Raw genomic sequence first — 24,692 nt, 5'->3', positions numbered from 1 at the left:
CCCCTATATATTATCCTACCAGAAAGACACCCACTTGTTTTTGGGCACTATCTTTTCTTTTAGCAAGAGCCTGTGCTTTTGTTGTCAATGTGCCCACATTTCCGTTCTCAACACGAAGGCAGGAGGCTTAAATACATTGTTATACAGTTCATATATTTGCCCTGATGTTGCATTTGGAAAGAACCTCGTTCTTGAATAGGAACCATACTTTTTCTTTGTGCATGACTAGGAATAGAACACCACTTTTAAACAACCTAACTCCTGTGTGACGAAGAACTCGTCTGAAAACCATGACTGCCACTAAGAAGTCAACAGTTAGCCGAAGGTTTCTCAAAGTAGAATGGTAAAGTACACCAGTGGGTCATACATGTATTTCTCAATACGGATATCACTCTGACCAACACAGATGAAAGATGAGATAACTTATCATTGAAGAGACAATAAGAGGCCATCGTTCAGAGAAGTACAAAAAGCTTGACAGACTGTCTACTCTCCGAAATACTCCATCTCTGCACCAGAGATGTGAAACCTCCACCTCCAAGTTCTGACAAGATTTTTGAGTAACAGAAGGGAATACTCGCTTACCCACAGTGATATATAACAGAGAGAATGACCTTGAGCTAATTTTGTGATTTGAAGGATAATGGGCTCTTGAATGTCTGAAAGTTGGCTGAGAGTTGTAAATTGACAACTAAGAGTGAAAAACATAAGCCAAATCAATTTAAAAAAAAAATCAAACAGTTTATTAAATTGCATAAAAGAACTGAGCAAATAAAAAAAATAGCAGTGAAATCCCTGATATTTTGCAATTGATCTCCCCTGGTTTTGTTTGCCTTCAGTGGCCTCCCCTGAACTGCATCAAGGGCCTTTCAGGCTGGTCCTTCTGTATGTTGGAGGCCTTATCAGTTCAGTCTAGTCCAACAACTAGTCCTCTTTAGTACACTGTACCTGTATCTCAACTGTGTGATTACCCTACTTATCAAGATAAGCAGGGACTGGACCTTCTAGGATCAGACTGATCCAGTGTGGGAAACAGGGGACATTCATCATTTCCCACCACTACTAGAGGCTAACTGCCACTGAACAGAACAACCTGGTGTCCAGAGGAGCAAACATTAACATAAGAAACAAGCAGCAAATCATGCTAAATCAGGAAGTAGGGATTCCAACTCTTCTCCAACGATCATGGGGATTTAGGACTGCCAGAGCTTCCATATATAGCCAAGGGTTCAAGGATACTATCTAGTTAACCACCCAACTACAGTAACTGCTTGTTCCATTTACCATCAGTTATGAACCAAGAAAGGGACAACAGTCTAGCCATGCAACCCGATGTACAGAAGAGGAGCATAGTTCCCTGCTCAGTGGAATATTTGTCTGGCTAGGTTTGTGTAGAGAGGTTTAGATGTGGGGTGATAAATTACAAGGAACCCTCACAACTTTCTGATATCTCACCTGGAAAATGTGTCCTAAATAATCTCACATTCACATCAGAGAGGCTTGACCGCTGTGCTCATTACCGCCACAAAAATATTACTTGAGCAAAGTGCTACAACTAACCGCAGAGCTCCAAGGACCTCGGTTGTGAGAAAAAACAACGTAACTCTCCAACATGATATCATATAGTGGTTCCATTTTGGTAGGGCCATGTGTGATATGCAATTTTCAACCATGTCTGGTATATCTAAGGTGCACCTCCCTTAAATAATCTTTGCAGTTCATCCACTCTGCAACCTATGCAATCACTTCCTTGAAAATTGTAAGAGACAGTGAGGTAGACTTATTGGCCACCTAATACATTCTACTAAAACAGGATTTTAAAAGCGAACTCAGATTGTATCTTGAATTTCAAAGCAGAGTGGGCATCAATACCCAAATCTGAACTCCAGTTCCAAAAGAAAACCCGAAAGCCCCCAAATCACCAAGACTGGTGGTGGGTGATCACATGGCACTACCCCCATTCCACCAAGGGCACAAAAATGTAATTGTGGTTAAAGTCTTTTTCACAGGCAAGTTTTCTTTTGGCCTCCATTGCATGTTTCCATTGTGGTTTGCTTGGTTACCGCCTCTTCAGAATAGCCTTTGGTTGGGCATTGAGTTTGAGGATTTCATGATAATCTTTAACAAACTCACGCAGAGGGTCCATGTGTGGATTAACATACTCCTCCATCCACTCCTCCACTGTGTCAGGGAAAAAGACCTCCGCCAGGTGATCACGTAGCTGCTTAATAACAGCCTCCAACTCCTCGTGACCTCTGTTGGCAAGACATAAACAAAACAATTAAAAAAATATGTGAATGGAGAGGTGAACTGCTGAGTGTTGAGACAATGGCTGAATTGGTGGAGACGTTTGTGGAGTGTATAGCTCAAATTATAAATAGCTGTATGGTAAATCATGGAGGTATTTAATAAACAGACATAAAGACAGAACGAATAATTGGTAAAGGAAAAAGCTAGCAGAGTGAATAGGTGAGGATGAATAACTAAAGGATGAACAGCGGGAATGAACAGCTGTGTAAATAGATGGAGTTGTGCATAGCACAAAGTGTGACTAGCCAGGATTTATTTATTGCTGGGTTTAATAGTAAGAAGTGTGAAGGAGAATCAATAAATGGAGATGTAAACGCCAGAAGGTTGAATAGGGGAGTATTATTAACCAAAGGGTTCAACATAGGGGATTGATCAGCAGTAACCTGGTGTTGCTGAATAGCTGTGGATAGTAGGTGGAAAGGTAAATGTCTCAAGGCTGAAAGCCTAGAGAGCTGAATAGCTGGACGTGTTTAATAGAAGGTAATTTGAAACACTGTCCAAAGAATACACAGATCAGAAATCCTTCAGATGGTCACATAACTACCATTCGTAACAACAATCTTCTATTAAACAACTGTATCTGAAAATAAGGTCTTAACTCAAGTGCAAGGACAGCCTTATGCTCAAAAGTTTCTCTGTGCAAACCAATCAGACGAAGATGCAGCACTAAGACTTAAGGCACAGGACAAAGCCATAATAACACTTGATGGCAGCTTCCACTTATTGGTACCTCTTAAACTCTCAACTGCATTAGTAAGACTCAGCTATAAAGGAAGAAACTGGCGATTCTGTGCTCTGTGGCATGCTGTGAAGCAAAGGCCTGGGCTGGCCTCCTTAATTTCCATCAAGAACATCAAAATGTGTCAAAAGTGAGTTCACCACAGCCATATCTCTTCCCATTTCCCTTACTGCATGGAACATCTGGATGCTCCAAAGCTGCACTAGAATTCAAGACTCACCAGTGTCACCAAGGTCTATTCAACAGTCTCATTCACAGAAGTCTTGAAATCTACTGTTACTGGAATACAATACTGGGCCACGTCAGCGTTTCTACCAATAAACCTAGAGAAAGGAGAATTTCTTCTTCCATTCTAGAGATTTTACAGTAAATGTTCAGACCTAGTTTTTCATTCTACCAACTGTGCAAGACAAATCTATGAGTGCATTTATAGCAAATAAGAAATCATCATTATCATCGAGCTGAGGACACTATTTAGAAAACTTTAAACTATTTTTTCTAGATAGGCCCAAGTCCCATCACCCAGCACAAAAGTTAAGGAACAATTCATGGGACCTTAAAAAAAGGACAATATGACTTGTATTCCATTGATGGCAGAAAGTGATTTCTTTTTAGAGTTCTATTTATGATAATGTGTTTTCCAATTAATTTCTAATGATCAAAACATGAATAGTGACCAAGCTAAGATATGGTATGGAGTGGCTCCAGCCCACACAGTTAATCTAGCATGTACAGAGCTCTCCGGCCCGCTAGAACTATTTTTAGAGTGCATAACTGCCTGCTGCATAATCACCCCAAACAGCTCACTCAGTGTGATAGTGATATACCGCCCTCTGGGATCAAAGTCATTCCTGGACCCATCCCTAGAATTGACCAACTATCTACAAACACATAGTCACATACTGACTGCTCCGAGAACATGCAAATGCTGGACTTCAATCAAGCACTCTTAGGACCCAGTAGATAAAATACAGGACGCGCCCACCTGTACTGCAACCACAGTACTTGTTAGACCACTCTCTCAGCTCTCTCCAACATTCTAATCTACTAATTTAGCCCTTGTCTGATACAAATCAATCACCTAACTGTTTCACCATTAAATCGAGTAATTTTCACTTCAGGTAGACAACATAAAAATTGTAGTGTTTATGATCATGAAGCAACTAACAACACAACTGATGCAATCTCCCTGAACTCATCCCACACCAAAGTCCCACTGGAAAACCTTTATGTAAGGTTTCAAGTAAACCAGACCAACAAACCTCACTTGCAGCAATGAAAACAAATTCAGGCATCGTCAAATCCAGCAATACGAAATACAATGGGCAGCAGGCTGAACTGTGATAAACCAGCCAAGATCATTTACAAAAGAAAAAGGGAGACTGTGTACAAGAGTATTTCCCCACCCTACTGGCTCTAGCGCAGCAAGTGCACCCCTTGGTGAAATGGGGCGCACCTCACCAAGCCTTCATGGTCTCTACGGCACCTTTATCTTCTGTTTAAAAGCACTTTGCTGCTACAGGTTGGTTGTCCAGATTAAGTTTTTTGCACCAAGTGCTAAAAACCTGGGTCGGCACTCCACAGACACTGTTTGCTCACTTACCTTCTCTGCTCCCTCTATGTTTTTTCTGGAATATAAAGTTCAAGACTACTAATGTTTTGACTACAACACTCAACGTCAGTGATTGGAAATCCACTGGAATATTGATGATGCAACAAATAGCTCAAGAAAGTTCCTTAATTGTTTACTGATTAATTATGACCCATAGATTGTTTTCTTACTTCAATACTGTGTGGCCGAACAGCTCCATCTTGTACGGGTTCCCAAAGCGATGTTTGCGGTGGTAGCGTGAAAACCACCCAGGTATATTCTGCCTGTAGAGGGACAAGAGAGAAAGAACAGATAGATGGAGAGATAGAAATAAACAAGGGAGTAAGTGAGAGAATGAGCGGGAAAAAGAGAAGAGAGAGCAAGAGAGATAGAGTGCAAGAGAAAGAGAAGAAAAGTGAGTGACAGAAGATAATAGCAGGAGAATAAAAAGTGATGGGAACATGAGAAGAGAGAGACCGTACAAAAGAGGGGGCCAAGAGACAATATATAAGTAAGTTAGCAGATGAAAATACAGGGAGAGGTGATGGGTGAGAGAATTGGGAAACAGGATTATGTTAGTCACAAGTTACTGACCGAAAAGGCAACAAACATGTTTTTTTTTGGTTATTCATTCACATGTTTTGAAAAGTGATAATATAGCACCAAAGATGAAATAGGGCACGGTACAAAGCCAAGGAGAAAAGGAAAAGAGACAAAGGGCCTGAATATGACTTCGGCGGACGGGATGACCCGTCTGCCGAACTTCTGACAGAGAGGTTGCCGCCATACTGGCTACCTTCCGAGCCAGGCCCATTCCGACTTTCCTGCTGGGCTGGCAGGCAGAAATCAAGGTTTCGGCCCATCAGCCCACCAGGAAAGTGATGGCAGCATTGCAGCCGGCTCGTAATAGACTGCCGCAGAGAGTACCAGCACCTTCGTAATGCTCACTGTCTGCACAGTAGCCATTAGCTTGGGAAAGGGCCTTATGTTGGTTATGTTCTATGTGCACCCTGTCGCTGAGGTTCCCGTAAACAATTTTACCCCAAAAAAGTATACAAGTTTACCTTTTCGAGTTTCTGAGCTCCAAATGACCAGCAGAAACTGTCATATTTAAACCTCTTTTTACTTTTGGAGCAATTTGTTTTTAAAAAGTGGGCTTCTGTAGGGATTTCATGGGATAAGCCTCTATCCCTCCCTAACAACACCCTACACCAGGTGTAGGAATGGAGGGCTATCACAGATCTAAAAGGATACATGGCATGCCTAATCTTGAGAGCTTACTCCACAGCGTGGCCCGATATACTTTGTCAAAAGCCATGGAAAAAATCGATAAAGGCTGCATAAATCACCCCCCCACTCACAGAGACATATTTCTATTTTTTTACCTGGAGTGCGGAGGTGTTATCAATTGTTCTATGCTTTTCTCTGAAGCCAGATTCCACCAGGGGCATGATTTTGTTCCTTTCTGCTCAATCACTAATCTGAGTGAGAAACATTTAGCCACATTTTGCCAATTGCATTGAGCAGAGTGATCTGGCAGTAGTTCCAGAGACAGTTGCGGTTCCCTTTCTTATATAGAGGAACAATAATACTGCCCTTCCAGGATGGAGGGATTTTTCTAGTTTCATAGAAGCACTGAAAGCCTGGTACAGGATTTTATTCCAGGTAAGGATATCATGTTTTATAACTGATGTACAGATTTCATCTAGACCCACTGCTGCAGAAATACGCATGCCTCTAATAACATCATCAATTTCTTTCATAGAGGGGTAAGTATATAAGGGGTCGTCATCAGCTTGAAGAAGCTCCCCAGTAATCCCAATGGATGCACGAGGGCCAGATATGAAAGTGGACAAGCTTTTTTTCATTGATGGCCATTGGAAGTGATTTAGTTCTCAAGCCACACCCATCTGCTACCAATGACCAGAAACGCCTTGATTGGCTATTAAAAACTGCTTACCTTACATTAATCCAAAATCTGTCAATTGCATCTCTATTTAGATGTGCTCTTAAACACCTCCTTCTTTTTAATAGGCCCAGCTGAATTTGCCTTTCTAAGGTGTATTCCCTGAATTGCTTGCAAGTAAGGGTATTGATTTCTCTGTTCAGTAAAAGTAGGGTATGGGGTTTTACCGTATGCTTACTCTAGGCCTTCTGGAGTGTGATCATAGGTAGCTGCTGCATAAACTCTGAGAACTTCTCTAATACATTTCCTGCTCAATTTTCAAGGGTGCCTGAGACGATCTCCAGGAAATCCTCCAGCCCCTTAATCCTGTAATAGGACCAATGCGTTCTACCAGTTTTCACATTATTTTGATTTCGACCCATCAAGGCTCCATGTATCATCGTGGAGAACTTTCAGGTTAATAGATGTTACCAGAGTATTCCTATCATGGAGTGCTGTCTCTATCCCTTTTATGTCATGTACCAAGGAGAATGTCTGATATCTGGTTACCACATAATCTAGAATATCTGTGCTCCCCTGATTTTTGTGCGTATAATGAGCTGGCAAATCTGAGGGGAGTCTACCATTCGCTACAATGCAGTCGCTCATCTTCAAGTGTACAAGGAGAAGCTTCCCATGCTTATCAGCTCTTATTTTGTGGGGAAAGACACAAGTGGGGATTCCATATGCTTCCTCTTTTTCCTCATCCCAGAATTATAAAAGGGCGGGACTAGAAAGATTGCAATTTAAGTCCCAAACCATGATAATTTGAGCTGTGGGCTCCCTATCGCAAAGCTTGTTAATGAAAAGAAATATCTTAGCTAAGAGGCTATCATGAGAGGCACCATGGGTGATGTAAGAGTTTACCACTGCCAAGGAAGCTCCATCAGACCCCTCTCCAACACCGTATAGGATTATAGCCAAGATGACAAGGCAGGGATCGCTAAGGCATTCTTAATGTCAGTTAAGCCTATTCACAACAAGCAGGCTACCCCACCTTTAGCGCGTCTTCTCTTTGAGGGGGTAGCGTTACAGCAAAGCGAATAATATTTGTAGCACAAGATCTCCCCAACAGACCAAGGCCCTCATTCTGACCTTGGCGGGCGGCGGAGGCCGCCCGCCAAAGTCCCGCCGTCAGGTTACCGTTCCGCGGTCGAAAGACCGCGGCGGTAATTCTGACTTTCCCGCTGGGCTGGCGGGCGGTCGCCTTCAGACCGCCAGCCAGCCCAGCGGGAAAGAGGCTTCCACGATGAAGCCGGCTCGGAATCGAGCCGGCGGAGTGGAAGCTGTGCGACGGGTGCAGTTGCACCCGTCGCGTATTTCACTGTCTGCGCAGCAGACAGTGAAATACATTTAGGGGCCCTCTTACGGGGGCCCCTGCAATGCCCATGCCAGTGGCATGGGCACTGCAGGGGCCCCCAGGGGCCCCGCGACCCCCCCTACCGCCATCCGGATCTCGGCGGTCCGACCGCCGGGATCTGGATGGCGGTAGGGGGGGTCGGAATCCCCGCGGCGGTGCAGCAAGCTGCGCCGCCGCGGAGGATTCAATGGGGCCGCGGTACACTGGCGGGACCCCGCCAGTGGTGCCGGTCCGACCGCGGCTTTACCGCCGCGGTCGGAATCCCCATTGGAGCACCGCCGGCCTGTCGGCGGTGCTCCCGCGGTCCTCCGCCCTGGCGGTCAAAGACCGCCAGGGTCAGAATGACCACCCAAGTCTCTTGTAAGCAGATTATGTCTGCATTTAAAGAGTTCAAAAATTATATTTTTTCCCCATTATTTTATATGCCAGCAATGTTCCAGGATACAATAATAAGCTCATTGCTAATGTGATGGTGCTATTGGATGATACGTTGTGGAAGAGCTGCTTAAAGCAGCAGGTAACCAATTCCAAGAGTAAGTGTTGGCACTTGAGTCTTGGGGTGAACTCTTCAGGGGTCCTTAAATGACACCTGCCTACCGTGTTTCCCTAGAGAGATTTTTAGGCCTTGCTGACTGAGAGGGAAGTTGTCGAGCTTGCTTAGGGGAGGAGGAATACACCTGTGCTTCCCAGCACCTTTGTGGGGATACTGTGAGTCCTTACCAGCAGGCATGCTCCCCGCCTCCCTTGAAATAGGAACAACATCAATATCTTTATATTGCAGCTGTTCAGAATTATTTAAAATTTTAACAAACAAAACTGGAGTCCTCCATAGATAGCAAGTGTATGTCATTACTTTCAATTAGCCTAAGCAATTTTACCTCCGAAAAACATTTTAAAAGTAGACATCTATTTAAAAATAAGTCTATATCAAACAGAAGCATAAAATCTAAAGCCAAAGTGTCCACATAATTCAGTCTCTCCTTCCTTCTTGTGAGTGGCGACCGGTCCGCCAAGGGCTCAGGCCACGTTGGGGCCCCAAAGAGTAGCGCTAGGTGATTCAAAGATTGCCTAGTTGTCTGTGATGGAGGTGTGTTGTGACTCACAGGTGGGCCATCCTTGTCTGGCCCGCAGGAGGTACTTAGAGGAGCATCCAATACTCGAGATTCCGAGATTGCAAGTTGGTGATGTCGGACAGGTTTCTCCAGGGTTAGAGGTTCTTGTGGCGAAGGGGGTGCCTGTATGAAATGCACCTTCCTCCTACCTTTTTTTTTTCTTAGAAATTCTTCAATTCAGTTTCTTAGTCCTGTTATGGTTGTTCTTTTTACACAAAGGCTTTTGCAACAATGAACGGGTTTCTCCAGTCATTGTATTTACCTTTGGGCAAGTTCTAAAAATTGAAAATACTTCCTGTACTATGCTTTGGGCTTCATAATTCAGGCATTTGGGTTTTTTTTTAGGAAAAGTCACTTAATACAGCCTTAAAAAAAGTCGCTGTGTGACAAAACACGTGTTGGCTGTGCTTGAAATACTTATACATTCCAAAGGCTATCACTATACATGGCCTATATTTCCAACTATTAAAAATCTTTCTGGAACACCAAGAGTACTGTACTATTCACCAACGGACCTCTCACACTGGACTTTGTATCTATGTCTTTAACCATATATGTTTTGAGTGCTGTGGTCTTATCAGTTTTTCTATCAGATTTGTATACTTGTATACATTTATTTGTGTGCCTTAGGGTAGAAGGGCACCTGACCACTTGCACCACTTTCAGCAAATTTTACTATTATACCAGATTGGACACTAGTAGGAGGGGCAGTTTTTGCCATTACTACCGTTAGACTGTTGTTCACAAATCTGATAGAGTCTACCGGGCTCTCAATTGAAGCAGAGTTCGTGGTTAGTGCCATAACCTGAGGCTTACCAGCCTGGGAGCAAAAGTCAATCCCAGAATGGGTAACCTTGTTCTCTGCAACACAAGGCCGGGCTGAAGCTCCATCTCGGTGTAATGTGATCGGTTTGTGATTACCTACTTTAATAGCGATTAGCTTCTTTAGTATAGCAGTGACAGTGTCAAAGATACAGTTGGATCCCCAAAAAATGTTCTAATAGATTTAAAATAGATGATAGAAGTCTCTCTAACGGGAGGAAGAATCCTGTGTATTTTGATCAGGGGGACTGCTTGGGAGATTAACATTTATGCTCAAATCAGGAGTCAATGAGAGATGTGAGCACAGTGAAGGAAGGGTAGAAAGATTACTGCTAAAGAGCAGCAGGCCCATGGACAATGGCAGGGGAGAAGACTGAAGAGTATTCCCCCCTGTTGAGGACCATATCTTTTGTATAATTCTATGTCCAGATCTGGGAGAATTAAGTCATCCAACCGATGTTCCAAGTCAATACTTTTGGGGGGAGCCTCTTTCACAGCTCCTGAGAGCAGGCTCTTCCTTTTAGGGGCAAAACAGTCAGAGTTACAAGCTAAAGGGAGGATGGTACTGTGAGGGTGGCAAAGCCGCTTTGCAGAAACTGTGGACCTCAGTATGGGAGAGGGCTACTAGGGAAGAGATGGAATCCTGGACGGCCTCTTCAGAGGAGTCAATGCATGCTGACCCCTTGAAGCTGGGATGCTGTGGTTCTCCCAGTGTCGAAACATTAGGTATGATGCTGTTGCCAGAGGGACTAATCTCCAGGGGTTCAGGTGGAGCCTTCTTCTTTTCCAGAAGGAAAAGAATTGGTTTCTACATTTCAGCCCAGTTCTACTCCACCCTTGTTGAGGAAAGGGTTAGATTTGGTTTTTGAACAAGACCTCCCCGGGAGTAAAGGACCTGATCTCCGCTCAGACAGCCGACGGGCAGCGGCCGGCGAACAACCTGCAAACAGGCTCCCAGCACCTGGCTCACAGCTCTGCTCCGCAGCTTGAGTCACGTCCGCTTCAGTCATGTCACCAGCTCACACAAACCTTCTGGCAAAAAATGACTGATTGTAGGAAGTTGGCTCTGTATGTGCTATTTCAAAGTGAGGAATAGCATGCACAGAGTCCAAGGGTTCCCCTTAGAGGTAAAATAGTGGTAAAAATAGATAATACTAATGCTCTATTTTGTGGTAGTGTGGTCGAGCAGTAGGCTTATCCAAGGAGTAGTGTTAAGCATTTGTTGTACATACACATAGACAATAAATGAGGTACACACACTCAGAGACAAATCCAGCCAATAGGTTTTTATATAGAAAAATATCTTTTCTTAGTTTATTTTAAGAACCACAGGTTCAAATTCTACATGTAATATCTCATTCGAAAGGTATTGCAGGTAAGTACTTTAGGAACTTCAAATCATCAAAATTGCATGTATACTTTTCAAGTTATTCACAAATAGCTGTTTTAAAAGTGGACACTTAGTGCAATTTTCACAGTTCCTAGGGGAGGTAAGTATTTGTTAGTTTTACCAGGTAAGTAAGACACTTACAGGGTTCAGTTCTTGGTCCAAGGTAGCCCACCGTTGGGGGTTCAGAGCAACCCCAAAGTCACCACACCAGCAGCTCAGGGCCGGTCAGGTGCAGAGTTCAAAGTGGTGCCCAAAACACATAGGCTAGAATGGAGAGAAGGGGGTGCCCCGGTTCCGGTCTGCTTGCAGGTAAGTACCCGCGTCTTCGGAGGGCAGACCAGGGGGGTTTTGTAGGGCACCGGGGGGGACACAAGTCCACACAGAAATTTCACCCTCAGCGGCGCGGGGGCGGCCGGGTGCAGTGTAGAAACAAGCGTCGGGTTTTCAATGTTAGTCTATGAGAGATCTCGGGATCTCTTCAGCGCTGCAGGCAGGCAAGGGGGGGATTCCTCGGGGAAACCTCCACTTGGGCAAGGGAGAGGGACTCCTGGGGGTCACTTCTCCAGTGAAAGTCCGGTCCTTCAGGTCCTGGGGGCTGCGGGTGCAGGGTCTCTCCCAGGCGTCGGGACTTGGGATTCCAAGAGTCGCGGTCAGGGGAAGCCTCGGGATTCCCTCTGCAGGCGGCGCTGTGGGGGCTCAGGGGGGACAGGTTTTGGTACTCACAGTATCAGAGTAGTCCTGGGGTCCCTCCTGAGGTGTTGGATCGCCACCAGCCGAGTCGGGGTCGCCGGGTGCAGTGTTGCAAGTCTCACGCTTCTTGCGGGGAGCTTGCAGGGTTCTTTAAAGCTGCTGGAAACAAAGTTGCAGCTTTTCTTGGAGCAGGTCCGCTGTCCTCGGGAGTTTCTTGTCTTTTCGAAGCAGGGGCAGTCCTCAGAGGATGTCGAGGTCGCTGGTCCCTTCGGAAGGCGTCGCTGGAGCAGGATCTTTGGAAGGCAGGAGACAGGCCGGTGAGTTTCTGGAGCCAAGGCAGTTGTCGTCTTCTGGTCTTCCGCTGCAGGGGTTTTCAGCTGGGCAGTCCTTCTTCTTGTTGCAGGAATCTGATTTTCTAGGGTTCAGGGTAGCCCTTAAATACTAAATTTAAGGGCGTGTTTAGGTCTGGGGGGTTAGTAGCCAATGGCTACTAGCCCTGAGGGTGGGTACACCCTCTTTGTGCCTCCTCCCAAGGGGAGGGGGTCACAATCCTAACCCTATTGGGGGAATCCTCCATCTGCAAGATGGAGGATTTCTAAAGGTTAGAGTCACCTCAGCTCAGGACACCTTAGGGGCTGTCCTGACTGGCCAGTGACTCCTCCTTGTTATTCTCATTATTTTCTCCGGCCTTGCCGCCAAAAGTGGGGCCTGGCCGGAGGGGGCGGGCAACTCCACTAGCTGGAGTGTCCTGCTGGGTTGGCACAAAGGAGGTGAGCCTTTGAGGCTCACCGCCAGGTGTGACAATTCCTGCCTGGGAGAGGTGTTAGCATCTCCACCCAGTGCAGGCTTTGTTACTGGCCTCAGAGTGACAAAGGCACTCTCCCCATGGGGCCAGCAACATGTCTCGGTTTGTGGCAGGCTGCTAAAACTAGTCAGCCTACACAGATAGTCGGTTAAGTTTCAGGGGGCACCTCTAAGGTGCCCTCTGTGGTGTGTTTTGCAATAAAATGTACACTGGCATCAGTGTGCATTTATTGTGCTGAGAAGTTTGATACCAAACTTCCCAGTTTTCAGTGTAGCCATTATGGTGCTGTGGAGTTCGTGTTTGACAGACTCCCAGACCATATACTCTTATGGCTACCCTGCACTTACAATGTCTAAGGTTTTGTTTAGACACTGTAGGGGTACCATGCTCATGCACTGGTACCCTCACCTATGGTATAGTGCACCCTGCCTTAGGGCTGTAAGGCCTGCTAGAGGGGTGTCTTACCTATACTGCATAGGCAGTGAGAGGCTGGCATGGCACCCTGAGGGGAGTGCCATGTCGACTTACTCATTTTGTTCCCACTAGCACACACAGGCTTGTAAGCAGTGTGTCTGTGCTGAGTGAGGGGTCTCTAGGGTGGCATAAGACATGCTGCAGCCCTTAGAGACCTTCCTTGGCATCAGGGCCCTTGGTACTAGAAGTACCAGTTACAAGGGACTTATCTGAATGCCAGGGTGTGCCAATTGTGGATACAATGGTACATTTTAGGTGAAGGAACACTGGTGCTGGGGCCTGGTTAGCAGGGTCCCAGCACTCTTCTCAGTCAAGTCAGCATCAGTATCAGGCAAAAAGTGGGGGGGTAACTGCAACAGGGAGCGTTAACAGTACCTGTCTTGACATCTTCTTCACTGAGGAATATCAAATTTTGGCAACAAGTGGAGCGGTCCTTCATCCTACTGTGCTCTACTAGTGCATTTACCGGCAACAACGGCATGCAAGACAGTGCCTCTCACCAAACCTGCACCACAGCACTCATTGTTTAAGCACATGTGTAGGTTGATGCCTCTCGCCAGTGCTGTTTCCGCCTTTTGCAGTGGTACCCAACAAGCTGCAATTGCTCTTGTCGGTGATATCGCTCATGACTGCTGCTCACCACTATAGAGGGCATGACCTGAGTTCCCCATGGTGCTGCTACCTGTCTGTCTAAAGCCATATGTTACACCACCTTGGTAGTGTGTGCTGCAAATGACCTGCTCAGAAGCCAGCCAACGCAGGGAAGGAAATCACCATAAGCACATCCTGTGCTCCATGCTACACCATAGAGGAGGTCCAACAGAGTGCCACAAAGATGGAGAGGATGCAGAGGGTGCTCTGCTCAGCGTTCAAACTCAGACCAATTCTACCCAAAAGAGGGTGGCCAGGAGGTGAATCACAGAACATACCGGTGGTATGTTGTGAAACTCATATCAGACCAAGGTGTGCACAGAACCTGAGTCACCTCTGGCTTCAGTGGGGACCAGCCGATCTACAGACCACTTCACAGGAGCAAAACGGCACATAGAACCAAAGTGTGAGGCAGAGATGGGGTCCATCCAAGCCACTGATCCCTTTGTCTTCTCAGGGCTGCTGTCTGCACAACACTTAGGTGGAATCTGTGGGTTGAGAGAGTCGAAATTTTGCCAGCACCACTGTAGAGGACAACCGAAAGTGGCCTCTGCTGCTACACCCTACGAGAAGGGCATCTGCAAGCTATCACTCAAACTGCCTAAGATGGGCCACTGCTCAACTAAGCCACAATAGTTACCGTACTCAACAATCTTTGAGCCAATGGCCAACATGGACTACAAGTGATTCTTACTATGCCACTCTTCACAGGGCCAAAATGAATCTATTGCTGCTTTTTATGTGAGGGGGAAGGAGTTTGCCAGTATGTGCAACCTGCGTCATGAAACAGATGAAATCCTGGGCTGCTCAACTGCAGGACATACTAGCTCTAGGGCTTCCAAAATAAGTATTGAAGGTGAAACCCTCACACAGGGAAGATGCTTCCAACTACCCATCAAAGGCTGTGCCAATAAACCAGACCAGCAAGTTTGGTGACCTGCCAAAGGGAGGGAGGCACCAAAGACCACATCGCCCATGTTCCCTCTACTAGGAGAATGCCTGGCATTGGGGCAAGAGATGCTGTGCATATGAGAGGATGAACCACTTCCAGAAGTATGCTGGTTGGCTTGCACACAGAAAACACCCCAGAAAAAAAAACAGTGAATGCTTTTACACCCCTCAAAGGCGATCCAGCTGAAGATAACACGGACAACAATGAAGGAGAAGAAACCGTGCATGTGCTATATACTGATGACCAATTCCATATCCAGTCATGCTCCCCACCAAAGTGCCAAGTACTGGTCTGTGATCAGCCAGTGGCTGCCGTCATTGACACTGGAACCTTCATTAATGTCATGGCCAAAGAAAATTAATAAACCTTAACATATAGGCTGGAGATAAAACCTCAAAAAAATATAGTCTTTGCATATGGACCCTCAAAGCTGTTGTCACGAGATGACATGTTTGTCACTGACATACCTATGATGATGTCACCACCCAAGCAAAAGTATTTGTTACACAGGGCGGGGGCAGGCGTGCTACTGAACTGCCAGACATGCCAAAAAGAGGAAAGGCTTCACCTCATTCAGGTTGCTTTCAGTTTGAACACTAATGAACTTAAAACTGCCTCACTGAAGGCTTAAAATAACTATTTCAGGAAACTGAATAACTTCCAGCCAGGGCTTTCCTGGAAGGGTTGATCTTTCATGCTGGTTGACTTTATTGCTTATTTGCTGTGCTTGTGAAGATTCTTGGGTCAGTCCGGGGCAAGGCAGGTAAAGCTGTAGATGACAAAATTATATATTGCCACTTTAAGTTCTATAATGTCTCTACGCTTCCTATATTTAGACTCTTGGAGCACCAGTGTTTACCAATAGCGGACTGCAGTGAGATGCTTAAGTAGAACTCTAGATAGCTTTGGTTTAATTGATATATTTCCCCTGGCAACCCTGCTGGACAAAGACTCGCTTCATACCCTCCCTCCAGCCCGAGTTGCTTTGCACAGATGGTGTACTCATGTGCAGAAGACCATCAAGACTTGAGCCCCACCTTTGGTCACGCAGACCCCACTTGCAGCCTATTTCCCCAGGACCGTTTACCATTAAAGTGAATGGGACACTCAACGCTGAAAAGCACCTCTACTACCGGATGCCCCAGAGCCTTCAAAACTGACCTGTTGGTGCTGTCTTGGCTCTGATACCGTACTTACCTCAACTCCAGAAAATTGGTCCTGTAAGTCACTGCTAAGTGCCTGTATGCAGTATATGTGCCTTTTCCCATAGGATAACATTACTTTATTAGAGTTCATACAAGTGTATCTTATTGTGACTTAAAAACTGATAACTCGAAAAGTCCTTATCTGATTATGATGATCTAGGTGTCTAAATCTATATAAAAATCTGTGTAATTTTTTATAAATTGGAGTCAGATTTCTTTATTGAGTGGGTGTCTCTCTTACTGGCTCAGTGTATGCAATAAATGCTTAACACTAGCCTCTGAGAGGCCTAAACCGCTCGCCCACACTACCACAAAAAGAAACATTTAGGGTTGTTATGTTAACCCCTGTCAGCCAATAAGGATTGCCTGTACTAATTGCATAGTGTGCCCCTACATAGGTGCACTTCATAGATTGCCAGCTTCCTACACAAGACATCTTTAGTACTAGGGATTATTGACTTTTTTTTCAAGTAAGTTCTTGTTTGTCTGTGTCTGGACACATAGGTGAGCTCTTCTACTTACTAAATATCTTATTATATTCAAGTTCTACATGTTTGAGCGTTTTTGAGGGCTGATGTTGAAGTTCTAGTATTTTATTATTAGACTGCCTAATTTGATATTGATTACTTTGATTTTATTTGCCATCATACTTAAGTGTCAAGCCTCTAGTGCAGAAACAAAGCATCGCAAAAAAACTGAGGAAGAGAATATGTTTTTTTTTCTCAATGAATAGGAGTATGCTGTTCTTTAGACCAGCATTTCCCAAGCTGTGAGCCATGACCACCAACTGGGTCGCTAGCCGATTTCTAGTGGGTCGTAAAAGGGCAATAAATAAAGATGCCTTTATATTTTCTATTTATCTTGTCACATTTGCTGTGCTTCAAAGACAGAGGTCAAATGTCAGACTGTTTCTTCAGACAAATTGCTTCTCCCTATGTTAACATGCTGATTGGTATTTACTTTTGTTTCTCCGACTGCAAAGTGAGAGGAGTTTTTAAAGTGAACTATGTGGCAATCTTGCTGGGGTACATGAAATGTGAAAGGAAAGGCTGCATGGTATCATTTTTTGCAACATACAACAACATTATAATACCTGTAAATGAACTCTCTACATATTTCAGACTATATCAGCAGTTAGGTAAGCAAAAATAGAGCACTTTTTTTGTAATTCTGAAGCATAATGGAAACAAGATTTTGATAGGATCAGAACAAAGCAACACACTTTTACTTGGTCATGAACAAATGAAACATGTTCACTGTAACCCGATTTCCACACATCATCATATGTGTGTTATATACTTTTATCAGTAAACTGTAGGTCTGTGTAAATTTAGTGGCCATTGCAATAGAAAAGGTGCTGTCCTGCCACACAATGCTTTAGTATTATATTTGCAACAGTGTACTTCAAAATACATTACCAGCTCCAAACTACGCCCTTACCACTCGCCTGATGAATGTGTTGTCTACACTTTGTGTTAATCTAGTATTTATTTATAAATATATATATATTTCATAATCCATCGCTGAGCCTTGCTTTACCACAAAAAATAATTATGAGGCCTTACCCCATACTCCGCTACAGACGGGGGGGGCTTACAACTTTGCTAAAATCACTTGTATCAACAGCAAGGTTTTTCAGAAGTCTTGCAATTTTGACAGACAGATGCCACTGGCCATCACCCTACTCTGAAATAAGTGTCAGTTCACCGTCTGCCACTTTTATAGGCAGATCAATATCTTGGTCCAAGCCTTACAGAAAACATATAGAAGAGTGTGGTTAAATCTGTGACATTTAAAAACAATTGCTGTTAAAGAGCAACGCAAAAATATTTAAAGAGCATGTTATTTTGGCACTTTACAGCATTCTGAAAGCATGTCTACTTCTACATTTGAAAAATCGCCTATGCCCCATGTCTTTCAAAGCTAAGGGGTTGCAAAAGGTTGTTGTTCTAAAAATTGGGTTGTGGTTCTAACAGGTTTGGGAAACACTCCTTTAAAGCTTTAACATCATCCACGTTTTCAATACTTTCTGGGTTCTTATGCCAGGAATTAGATTTTGCCTACGGAGGACCTATTTATACATTCGTAGAGTTAATGATATACAAGCGCGGTCCGAGATGAGGATAGGCTCTATAGTATGGTTTTAACCTATTGTACGTGTGACTAGTCAATTATAGATCATAATGTGTGAGCAACTTTGGTGAAGCAACAAAAAGAATATGTATTCTTTACAATCTGTGTTGAGCAGTCTCCTTACATCCTCAAATTTAAGTAAGGAGCATAGATTCTGCATCTGTTTAAGAGTTCCAGAAGGGTGAAACTTGGAGGAAGACTGCCCACTATACCAGCCACGGGAAAATTAAATTTACCACCAAATATGATAGGTGTACTACACAGTAGTGCATTTTTTATTTTATTTAAAACTTTCCAAAATTCATTGAAATCTGTGCCAGGGGCATAGACATTAATTGTACAGATCCTTGCTCGGATTCTGAAGATAAAACATCCATTTGACATCTTCATTTTACCCAAACAAAATGCAGCCCACAGAGGCGCGAGTATAAATAAATTTATGGATTTGACATGTGCTAAATGATTTCTTTTCCTTTCTGATGTTATTCTCCCACAAGTAAAAATTATTACAATATATGTACAAAATGTCCAACAAACACACTATAATTCAAGTCAGTTTCCTATCAGGAAATTTTTAAAAGACTGATTTGTGTGGCTTCCAAGGTACTATACGTGAGGGCTGTATATTTTTAATATGTTTATATGGGATGCAATTTATTTCTAATTATAAGATTGTCTTTTCCGCCATAATTACAATAGCATTAGGCTTAAAGGAATATATAGGGCCATCCTCTATTGAGATACTATCTTGTGAAACGCTCATTGAGAGCCAGAATGCTTGAGCAGCAGTTGAGATACAATTATCTGGTTTAACAAAATCAGAGTTTGCAACCTGTTTTTTGTTGTTCCAATACCAACGTTCACTTCTGCCATGGAATTTGATACCTTTCCTGATTAATATGGCTAAAAAAAAGCGTATGTTTCCACTATGGACTACGAGTCACATGCCATTTTAAAGACAAAACCTTTCAACTTGGTGCATGTTTATAGATTATATCTATTCATTGTCATTATCGGAAAAAAAAAATTGCCGATTTTACGTGCTAGCAGTACTGGGCATGGAAAACTCAGTGCTTAATTTGTGCTTGTTGTTTCCGGTGCAGGGCACCAGCACTTATTTTTGAGGATCGGCACTTATTTTTCTGCCTCAAGCACTTGCTGCAGATGGAGGAAGAGAAAAACAAAAAAGCGTCACAATGGGAGAAAGTAGAAAGCTGCAAAAGTGAGCTGAAGGGGCAGGGAGTGGCTGTAAATGGATTGAGGAGGCCCAAGATGGCTTCAGGATTACGCTGCCTCAGTATTCAGTGTTTGCACATTTAATTGCAGCAGCTGTGTATTTAGGAGGAGGGCTTTGAGCACTGGTATGTTTTTATTTACAAATTAAGCACTGGGAAAACCTCATTACAACTTCAAATGACTCACCATAATTTTTGATTCAAAATTTACCACAACCTCCTGCAACCCAATAAGAGGGAAATCCTAAATTTCTAGAATCTTCTGTAGAAGAAAAAAGCAGCACCACTCCATTTTTACTAGTTTTAGTCATAATAATATGGGACAACCTAGCAAAAGGCCAAAGACACAACATTTGGCCCTATTAAAGTAATCTATGATGATAACATTATTTATGTAATTCTTGGTAAGTATGTGACTGTCATAACTGGAACAATTTCAATTTGTAATTGGTATTCCAAACCAGAGTTCTATAAATGCTTGGATGGGACAGACAGAATGGACAGAAATTATAGTTTGTACAACGAATTATGATGACTTGCTTTAACAAAGTTACACTTGACTTGAACATTCTGTAAAGGGCTGATGACATCATAATTCTACATCCTCCATGTGCAATGGCTGAATAACAGTACACAGAGCACACAACTGAACAGTTCTATATAATCAGCAGAGCCAAGGCCCAAAATTGACACACTTTGGTGGAGACAAAAATACAAATAATATTAACAAAGCATCAAACCAAGTGAAAAAGTATTGTGAAACATATTTGTAAACACTGCACTACATTTTTATATAACTCTTACTAATTTTGTCCTAATTTAATTAGTACCATCCTTGAACCTACCCCACCACGTTCTATGTAACTATTCCAAATGGTATGTAATACTTTCCGATTTTACTTAATGTTTTCTTCAACCCCTTTTCGTAAATGCTGTCTTAATAATGTTCTTGCTATTCAGTTTATCAAATATTTGCAAGAAAGTGTTTATTTGTAATTTGATTTTTTCACCATGTACTCTACTAATTCATTTGTCAGAGCTTTGTTAACTCTTTAGATACTGTGAAATAATCCGTACATTTATTAAATAAATCCTACCAATAAGGTGACCTATCAAAATTGCCATTTAAATGTTTCTTTACTTTGTCGAATAACTCCTTGGAGCTTGCTTTTGTATACAATTTCTATACTATATGTAATTTATCCATAAATATCTCACTAAACTGTTATTTCTTCTGTTGTCACATTAAGTATGAATTATTCTGATTTGTTTTATAATACTTTTCATACTACAAAATTATTAATCATGTACTCCATAAAATGGTATGATCCACTTTCATCTAATTTTTTGCTTTGACGCTGTCATTCAAATATTGTTTGGCAACAGCAAAAATATAGAATTCAAAAGGAAGCTGCTAATGTTGAAAGATATTTCCAAGTGATATGAATTGAGATGATGAGATGTTAACAGTATTGACGTATCGGAGGTGGGGAATCAGTGTCTGATTCACAAGGGTGTTTGCACATATACATCTTTTAATGTTTCTACCAAGTCTAGACTGATTTGTAGGGCACAGGTTAATTTTACTGAGATTATGTAAGAGCTCTCAAGTTTCCAAGGTCCATGTGTGACAGCCAATGCTCATAAAGCCCAGATTTCTTTGCTATCTTTTTCATGCAGTTCTAAATTTGCAGCAGGATAAAACAAACTACACGTGCTAAAATTCAAAAACCTGGATTGGACTAGATACTCAAACAAACAATCAGGAAACTTGATAATCCTGTGTGGGCACATAACTTCCAAGGTCCATGTGTGAATAACTCATACAGCCCAAATTATTTTGCTATGTGGTTGTTGCAGTGCTAGATTTTCAGCAGGATAAAACAAACTACAAGTGCTAGAATGCAAAAAAAAACACCTGGATTGGACTAGCTACTCAAAGAATCAGGAAACTTGACAATCCTGTGTGAGTACATAGATCTGATTTCAAAATGACTGTGGGAAATACAAACAAAACTTGGTGTCAATTTAAGAAGGTCAGAGAGATTAGAAAGCATCTATGCAAGCCAGCTTTTTGAGGCGTAAGAATCACTTAGTCCAACTGGAGAGTTCCTAACTGGTAGACGGTCACCATTCAGACCTCTGTATGTCGTGACCTGTGAAGACACTACAGGACATCAAAATGTAGGGAAGCAGCAAGCAAGATTTCAGACTTACTGAACAATACAGTGATTGGCTCTTGTTGCTTACCTGACATCATTCATTAGACCGTTAACCTTTGTTTCCAGCTCGCCATGGATCTGCCCCACCAGGTGATAGATCTCAGAGCCTGGAAATGCTCCCTTCCCTTTGCTGCTGGGAGTAAAAAGGGACAGCATTGGTGGCCTTATAACAGCATGGTAAATTTCATTTGATTTTAATTAAGTTGAATAGGCACAGTGGACCATACATGGCAGAGAACTCATGCCACACTGAAATGATACAAACAGTGGCCTAGAAAGCATGCCATGAGCCGTTATGCAAGCAAGGACACTGGGTACCCTTGCTAGATAGTACAATAATTGGGGTGCAGTGGGTTCCAAAGATAGCCTTACCCTTGGGATACTTGACCAGCTGCACTAATGATAGCTATATCATGCTAGCAAATCTTCCATAAGGTGCAGACTACTTCATCCCGTACCTAGAACCACCCACCACCATACACACACATTTATCCATTTAGAGGTTTTACTTAACTTGTAAGGGCATACCATTTTTTTGGTCAAACAAATTAGCATAAACTCCATACATTCAAAAGATACACAGTTCTTATCAACCATCTGAAACAATAAACCACCAAAGATTACATACCAATGGGAACCACACGCACTTTAATCAACCAATAATTTTAAAGGGCTAATTGAACCGACTTTCAGTTTTGTCCACCATCCACTCGTTCCTTAATGTTCTTCGACAACAAGATGTATATTTGTGCTCTTTTATGTATTCTTTAGTTTTTTAAACTTCTAAATACTTATCTAGAAAGGTACCCAATACCTAAGATACAGAGTCATTCCTTGCCACATACATATCGCTGCAATTCCATACAGGCTCTGAAATTAGCCACCTCCTTATAGCAGATTCTTTTCTACCTCATTTCAGCAGTCTGTTAGACCCTCAAGAATCCCTTAGAACATTCAATAATGTTCAAGCTCCCATTTTGAGATTTCTCCTAGACCATAATAATCAGCTGTATGCACTCAACGCATAGGTAAAGAAAGAAATAATTAGACTGATGTGTGTGTTGCATATTAAATTAATAGATAAGTATACCAACGTTAGCTCTACCCCACTTAAAGAAGGAATAACACATAATAGTCCCACCAAGAAGAGGGATCCTGAAGCACTTGCCAATTTGAAACAATAAGAGGTAGTTTTACAAGTCTATTTGAAGACTACAGTGACCAAATTTAATATATTTGTCTTTACAAACACAGTGAACCTTAAAGAAAAAGTCAGGACTACTAAGGCAATGACCAGAAGAAACACAAATAGAAGAAAACAGGGACAATGCATTTAAATATGCTGCAGCTCTGTTAAGGAAGCACATGTCCTGCAATATCCAATAATGCTGTATTAGTGGCCGGTGGGCAGTTATTGCAATTTATGGATGCATAGGATCTTGCTGAGGAAACAATTACTTACTTGCAACTTCTCCTTATGGAGGGTGCATATGACTTTAATGCAAATATTCCGGGAGCAGAACTAAAGTTACAAATAAGTATTGCATCCTCTCCAGGTGATCTACATTAAAAGTTAACAACAATTAATACAACAGCAAGCCTACTCCCAAAGAAAGTCAACAAGGAAATTGCCACTCTAACCAAATAGGTTCCTTCTTGCAATCCACTGAAACTTTGAGAATTTCGGCAACTGAGAGGTTCCTCTGCAAAGTAGCAACCATAACTTTATGGAGAGAGCCCTATGTTTAACAGGTAACATTTTGTTAGCTTTCTGGTAGAAGAAAGGAAACTAGATCCATTTAAATGGATTGCCTTGTTGTGGAAAAGCCAGCGTTAACTGCCCCGTTGGACCAGTGGCCAGTGATTGTTTCCTATACTCTTTTCTCTTTTCAATGCCTCAGACGTCTGCTGATTTGTTTCATCTGCAAGACCACCAAACAAGGCATTTCTTGAGAAAACATCAATTTGAGCCTCTAGCTTCAAGGCTGTGATGTAGAGCCAGAAAGATCTTATCATAGTAAGACCTTAACGGTATCCATGAGTTGCCAAATCAGCGCAATCTACAGCCACACTAATAACATGGTAAAAGACCACCATGCCTTCATTCAAAATCTCTTGAATGTCTATCCATTGTCTCTGGACAGGTCTTCAACAACCTGAGTAGACAGTCCTAAACGGAGCGGTCGTATCACCCCAAAAGGGCAGTAGCATTGGTAGTTTCCACAGACACAGCTAACAACCAGCTGAGTTGTCATTCTTTTCAATCAAGCCTCTTGATCTCCTTGCCACTGCACCCCAGAGAGAGAAGTGGCATGCGAATCCAGTTGCTGATCTGCCTTTAGAAATACTGGGTCCTAATCAGAAGGTCTTTATTTGTTCTGAAGACAAGACAGGGAAAGTAAGATAAGATCGAACCAGCACAAGACCTGCATAACTGGCTAAAGTAGCCTGAGAGCAAAGATAGCCCGGAATAGCAGAACATCTCTGGTGAAGAGTTTATAAAAATGATAACCATTCACGCAGTGGGAGACAACATGGGAATGGATAGTTTAGTTGCAGGTATTGATGCTAGAGACAGCTCAAAACTATGGTCTGAAACTGGATATCCTAGAAGATGTTGAGAATTAGGTGGGTCTAGGCCCAAAAACACGAGGAATGCACAAATGTCTTTTCGGATCCCTTCCTCTCGTCCAGTGACAGCGATGGGAATGAAGCCTCTGCAGAGAATGTAGTCTTCTCCGAGCAGGTGAGCATACACCTTGGTGGGGGTACCTAAACTGCTGAAAGTGCTAGAAGCTCTGCAGCATGGTAACTGGAACAGTTCTCGCCTAAATGCAGGAGTCTCTTGTTGTGGAATTGCAGAAAAAGGTGAAACCTGTTGTGAAGATTGTTAGGATGAACTCATCGACTATGTTTTTGAAACTTTTACCACCATAGGTATGGCTTATCTGATAATTGAGTAGATCCTTGTCTGCTGAGACTCAAACATGTCCAGTAATCAGAGTCATACATGTTCAACTTCTTCCACCATGAGGGAGTGAGAAGAAGCTGCAAAT

The 24,692-nt window shown here is 42.9% G+C and overlaps 1 protein-coding gene across 1 annotated transcript in view; it reads right to left on the bottom strand.

Annotated features, from left to right (window-relative positions):
• Nucleotides 1-720: 720 nt before the first annotated feature.
• The window catches only part of LOC138261091 (hexosaminidase D-like), a 232,438-nt gene continuing 208,466 nt past the window's right edge, over nucleotides 721-24,692 (bottom strand). Inside the window, exons 12-14 of the mRNA XM_069209728.1 lie at nucleotides 21,665-21,766; nucleotides 4,832-4,924; nucleotides 721-2,255 (exon numbers count right to left, since the gene is read on the bottom strand). Coding sequence (XP_069065829.1) covers nucleotides 2,060-2,255; nucleotides 4,832-4,924; nucleotides 21,665-21,766 — 391 coding nt within the window. The 3' untranslated portion in view covers nucleotides 721-2,059. The remainder of the gene's footprint in view (nucleotides 2,256-4,831; nucleotides 4,925-21,664; nucleotides 21,767-24,692) is intronic.

The sequence above is a fragment of the Pleurodeles waltl genome, chromosome 10, assembly GCF_031143425.1.
Source record: "Pleurodeles waltl isolate 20211129_DDA chromosome 10, aPleWal1.hap1.20221129, whole genome shotgun sequence".
NCBI classification, from domain to species: Eukaryota; Metazoa; Chordata; class Amphibia; order Caudata; family Salamandridae; genus Pleurodeles; species Pleurodeles waltl.
The sequence above is the reverse complement of the archived record's forward strand: the minus strand, read 5'-3'. Positions and strand labels throughout refer to the sequence as shown.